At 50.0% G+C, this 6,000-nt stretch overlaps 1 protein-coding gene across 1 annotated transcript in view; it reads left to right on the top strand.

Moving 5' to 3' along the window:
- The window catches only part of LOC143933347 (serine protease hepsin-like), a 50,187-nt gene extending 45,503 nt beyond the window's left edge, over nt 1-4,684 (top strand). Inside the window, 8 exon segments of the mRNA XM_077456212.1 lie at nt 228-266; nt 1,368-1,535; nt 3,774-3,955; nt 4,033-4,128; nt 4,198-4,322; nt 4,324-4,341; nt 4,510-4,557; nt 4,559-4,684. Coding sequence (XP_077312338.1) covers nt 228-266; nt 1,368-1,535; nt 3,774-3,955; nt 4,033-4,128; nt 4,198-4,322; nt 4,324-4,341; nt 4,510-4,557; nt 4,559-4,684 — 802 coding nt within the window.
- Nucleotides 4,685-6,000: the final 1,316 nt, after the last annotated feature.

The following is a 6,000-nucleotide window of genomic DNA, read 5'->3' on the forward strand; positions in this document are numbered from 1 at the left end:
AGACCTCACCGGTCCGGGTAGGAGGAAGCCGGTGATAGATTAGTACATAACGGAAAGAGAATTCCACTTCCGGTATTTCTCCCGCAGTCCCAGTGAGCGTCTCCGAAACTCGTCTCCACAAGAACTTCCCACCGACCACAAGAACACCAATATAAAGTATACAAAGTATATAAAGTATATTCCTCCCGCCATTGTCACTGACTCCATTCTTCTGATTTCCTCCTCAGCGACTGTCCAAGTGGGAGATTCCTCTCCGGCCAGTGCCAAGGGAACAAAGAGATTTGGGTCTCGCTCATCTCCCCTACATACCCTTTCTTTTCTTCTCTCCTCCCCTCTGCCTTCTTCTCTTCACCCAATTTGTATCCACTCCACCTCCTCTCTTCTCCTTTCCTTCCCCTTCCCTGCATCTCTTTCACTCACCTCTCCTCTTCTCTCCTCCCTATGCAACTCCCTCCCATCCTCTCCTCACCTCTTCCACTCCACCTTCACTCCCCTCCTTGCCATCTACTTACCTTTCCTCATTTCTTCATCCCTCTGCTCACCTCTCCTCTCCCCTGTTCTCCAAAATCATCCCCATCTCCCCTCCTCTCCTCTCCACTCCCCTCTCTTCTCATTATTATTATTATTATTATTTATACACGATTTATATATCAATTTTTATATATTTTTTTATTATATATTTATATAATCTCCTCTCCCCCTCCCCTCTACCCTCCTCTTCTCCCCCCCTCCCCTCCTCTCCCCTTTCCCTCTCCTCTCCCCTTTCCCTCTCCTCTCCCCCTCCCCTCTCCTTTCCTCTCCCCTCTCCTCCCCTCCCCTCTTCCCTCCCTCCCTCCCCTCTTCCCTCTCCTCCCCTCCCTCTCCCCTCTCCACTCCTCCCCTCTTCCCTTCCCTCTCCTCCCCTCCCCTCTTCCCTCTCTTCTCCCCCCCCCTCCCCTCCTCTCCTCTTTCCCTCTCCCCTCCCCTCTCCTTTCCTCTCCCCTCTCCTTTCCTTTCCTCTCCCCTCTCCTCCCCTCCCCTCCCCTCTTCCCTCTCCTCCCCTCCCCTCTCCTCCCCTCTTCCCTTCCCTCTCCTCCCCTCTTCTCCTCCCCACCCCTCTTCCCTTTCCACTCCTCCCCCTCTTCCCTTCCCTCTCCTCTCCTCCCTCCTCTCCCCTCTCCTCCCCTCCCCTCCCCCTCTTCCCTTCCCTCTCCTCCCCTCTTCCCTTCCCTTCCCTCTTCTCCCCTCCCCTCTTCCCTTTCCACTCCTCCACTCTTCCCTTCCCTCTCCTCCCCTCCCCCTTCCCTCTCCTCTTCTCTCCTTCTTCTTTTCTTTGCCTCCATTTCTTCTCTGCTCCAATCCTCATTTTTTTTTTATCATGTGTCCTCAGACTGCGGTCGCAGGAAGATGGCGGTGGACAGAATTGTGGGCGGACAGAACGCCGCTCTGGGTCGCTGGCCATGGCAGGTCAGCTTACGTTACAATGGAGCCCATTTGTGTGGGGGCTCCTTGATCTCCAGTGAGTGGGTCCTCACGGCTGCGCATTGTTTCCCTGAGTGAGTATTCAGTGTGAAAGGCCCAACAATGCCGGGATAATGGAGGGATAATGGAGGGATAATGGAGGGATAATGGAGGGATAATGGAGGGATAATGAAGGGATAATGGAGGGACAATGGAGGATAATGGAGGGATAATGGAGGGATAACGGAGGGATAATGGAGGGACTGTCCAATGCGACCCGAATATCACTTTAAGTGACCCTTATTGGTATCTAGGGGTGTATGGGTGTGTAAAAAGTTCCGTAAGTTCACGTAAGACTTTTGCAGGATCTTTAGAAATGCAAATTGGTAACACTTAACAATATAAAGTTTTAAGTGGGGGTATCTGTATATGAAATCTAAAAATGGAAAAACAGTATCTGACAAAAGTAAGTACACCCCTCACATTTCTGTAAATCTTTTCTTCTATCTTTTCATGTGACAACACTGAAGAAATGACACTTGTCTACAATGTAAAGTAGTGAGTGTACAGCTTGTATAACAGTGTAAATTTCCTGTCCCCTCAAAATAACTCAACACACAGCCATTAATGTCTAAACCGCTGGCAACAAAAGTCAGTACACCCCAAGTGAAAATGTCCAAATTAGGCCCAATTAGCCATTTTCCCCTCCCTAGTGTCATGTGACTCATTAGTGTTACAAAATCTCAGGTGTGAATGGGGAGCAGGTGTGTTAAATTTGGTATTATCACTCTCACTCTCTCATACTGGTCACTGGAAGTTCAACATGGCACCTCATGGCAAAGAACTCTCTGAGGATCTGAAAAAAATAATTGTTGCTCTACATAAAGATGGCCTAGGCCAGTGATGGTGAACCTTGGCACTCCAGATGTTTTGGAAACTACATTTCCCATGATGCTCTGGTACCTTGCATTGTAGTGGAGCATCATGGGAAATGTAGTTCCAAAACATCTGGGGTGCCAAGGTTCGCCATCACTGGCCTAGGCTATAAGAAGATTGCCAAGACCCTGAAACTGAGCTGCAGCACGGTGGCCAAGACCATACAGTGGTATAACAGGACAGGTCCCACTCAGAACAGGCCTCGCCATGGTCCACCAAAGAAGTTGAGGTCACGTGCTCAGCGTCATATCCAGAGGTTGTCTTGGTTGGGAAATAGATGTATGAGTGCTGCCAGCATTGCTGCAGAGGTTGTAGGGGTGGGGGGTCAGCCTGTCAGTGCTCAGACCATACGCCACACACTGCATCAAATTGGTCTGCATGGCTGTCATCCCAGAAGGAAGCCTCTTCTAAAGATGATGCACAAGAAAGAACCACAAACAGTTTGCTGAAGACAAGCAGACTAAGGAGATGGATTACTGGAACCACGTCCTGTGGTCTGATGAGACCAAGATAAAGGTATTTGGTGTCAGATGGTGACAAGCGTGTGTGGGGGCAACCAGGTGAGGAGGACAAAGACAAGTGTGTCTTGTCTACAGACAAGCATGGTGGTGGGGGTGTCATGGTCTGGGGCTGCATGAGAGCTGCCGGCACTGGGGGGCTACAGATCATTGAGGGGACCATGAATGCCAACATGTACTGTGACATACTGAAGCAGAGCATGATCCCCTCCCTTCAGAGACTGGACCGCAGGGCAGTATTCCAACATGATAACCCCCCCAAACACACCTCCAACACCACCACTGCCTTGCTAATGAAACTGAGGATAAAGGTGATGGACTGGCCAAGCATGTCTCCAGACCTAAACCCTATTGATCATCTGTGGGACATCCTCAAACGGAAGGTGGAGGAGGGGAAGGTCTCCAACATCCACCAGCTCCGTGATGTCATCATGGGGGAGGGGAAGAGGACTCCAGTGACAACCTGTGAAGCTCTGGTGACCTCCGTGCCCAAGAGGGTTAATGCAGTGCTGGAAAATAATGGCGGCCACACAAAATACACTTTGGGCCCTATTTGGACATTTTCACTTAGGGGTGTACTCGCTTTTGTTGCCATGCTTTAGACATTAATGGCTGTGTGTTGAGTTATTTTGAGGGGACAGGAAATTTACACTGTTATACAAGCTGTACACTCACTACTTTACATTGTAGACAAGTGTCATTTCTTCAGTGTTGTCACAAGAAAAGATAGAATGAAATATTTACAAAAAATGTAATGGGGTGTACTTACTTTTGTGAGATACCGTGTGGAACGGCATTTGCAATTACTTGAAATTTGTTCCTCGCTGAAAACAGTTCCCCTTCAAGGTAACAGAGATTATGATGTCTGTATCTGTGCAGGAGAAACCGCGTCGTGAGTCTGTGGCAGGGAGGTGTGTCACAGAGCTCCTTACAGGGGCAACAACTGGCAGTGAAGGGCGTTGTGTACCACGCTGGCTACTTACCTTTCATCTACCCAGACAGCGAAGAGAACAGCAATGACATAGCGCTGGTGCATCTCCTGACCCCCTTCACTCTGACAGGTACCGCCAACCTTTCCTTTGTGTTAATTGCCTTTTCTACATCTTTATATATTAATGCCAGGATTGATTTTTACCAGAATATGTGCAGCCGGTTTGCCTTCCAGCCTTGGGCCAGCAGATCACAGACGGGAAGATTTGTACGGTCACCGGATGGGGCAACACCCAGTACTACGGTGAGTATCCTCCGTGAGATCCACCTGTAATGGAAATATGACTTTTACATCGCAAATATCTCTTCTCAGGTCAACAGTCCGACATCCTGCAAGAGGCGTCGGTGCCAATTATCAGCGGCACGGTGTGCAACCAGCCGGACTACTACGACAACCAGATCACCGGGAAGATGTTCTGCGCGGGATACACAGAAGGCGGGAATTGACGCTTGCCAGGTGATTGGGATAGGGGATAGATCAGACATATTTTTTGGAGTATAAAAGGGGCTTATTGTAGACGGTTCCCATCTCAGTGATGTCCATTTGGTTTTGGTCAGTGATATCGGTGGAATATTTTGCCGCTCGGGACGGGTCTCTCAGTTGCCGTGTCTGTGTTTTCTACAGGGGGACAGCGGCGGCCCCTTCGTGTGCGAGGACACCATCTCCCGCACTGTCAAGATGGCGGCTGTGTGGCATTGTCAGCTGGGGAATTGGCTGCGCTCTTCCAAACAAGCCTGGGGTGTACGCTAAAGTAGATCAGTACCAGAGCTGGATCTACAGAGCCATGAAGGGTGGGTGAGCCAATTCTGAAATGAAAAAAAAAGAAATAATAAAAAATGAAATAAAATCAAAATTGTGATGAAAATTGTTACCTACTCTGTCTGCAATGAAGAGCAAAAACATTTCTACTCTATATACACTATTGTCTAATTTTTGTGCTTTCTCTCCTTTTTTCTCTCTTTCCCCCTCCTCTCTCCCCTCCCCCTCTGTCACTCTCCCCTTCCCTCTCTCTCCCTCTCACCCTTTCCTTCCCACTCTTTCTTTCTACATCTCCTTCTTCTTTCCCTCTCCTCCTCTTTCTTGCCCTCCACCACCCCCCCCCCCCCTCTCCCCAGCTCCCTCTTTTCCCTCTCCCTCTTTTCCTTCTCCATCTCTCTCTTTCTCACACTCTCTTCCTCTCCCTCTTTCCCTCCCTTCTTTTCCTCTCATTTTCACTCTCTCCCCTCCCCCTCTTCCCACTTCCCTCTCCCCTCCCCTTTTCCTCCTTTCCCCCTCTCCCTCTCCTTCACCCTCTTTCCTTCTATATCTCCCTCTCCTTCTTTCCCTCTCCTCCTCTTTCTCACCCTCTCTTCCTCTCCTATCTTGACCTCTCCCTCATTCTCTATCCCTCTCCCCCTCTCAATCTTTCCCTCTCCCCCTTTTTTCCGTTTTCCTTCTCCCTCTTTCCCTCTCCCTCTCCCTCTCCCCCTCCCCTCTCTCCCATTTTGCTTCTCCTTCTCCATCTCCCTCTCCACTTCTTTCTCACTCTCTCTTCCTCTCCCTATTTCCCTCTTCCTCTCTCCCCCTTTCCCTCTTCCATTTTCCCTTCCCTTCTTTTCCTCTCTCATTTTCCCTCCCCCCTTTCCCTCTCCCCCTTTCCTTCTCCCTCTCTTCATCTTTCCCTCTCCTTTCTCCCTTTTCTCTCCCCTTTTCTCTCCTCTTTTCCTCCTTTCCCCTCTCCCTCTCCCTCATTTTCCTTCTCCATCTCCCTCCCCCCTCTTTCTCACCCTCCCTTCCTCTCCCCTTTTCCCTCTTTATGTTACACTCTCCCCCTTTCCATCTCCCATTTTTCCTCTCCCTCTTTCCTTTCCCTCTTTCCCCCTTTCCCTCTACCTCCTTTCCCTCTTCCTCGTTCCCTCTCCCTCTTTCCCTCTCCTTCTTCCCCTTTCCCTCTCCCTCTTTCCCTCTCCCTCTTTCCCCTCTTCCCCTTTCCCTCTCCCTCTTTCCCTCTCCCTCTTTCCCTCTTCCCCTTTTCCTCTACCTCTTCCCCTTTTCCTCTCCCTCTTCCCCTTTTTCCATCTCCCTTTTTCCCTCTCCCTCTTCCCCTTTCCCTCTTCCCCTCTCCCTCTCCCTCTT

Source organism: Lithobates pipiens, unplaced genomic scaffold, assembly GCF_037356315.1.
Source record: "Lithobates pipiens isolate NorthernLeopardFrog02 unplaced genomic scaffold, aLitPip1_a1.2 Scaffold_27, whole genome shotgun sequence".
Taxonomy (NCBI): Eukaryota; Metazoa; Chordata; class Amphibia; order Anura; family Ranidae; genus Lithobates; species Lithobates pipiens.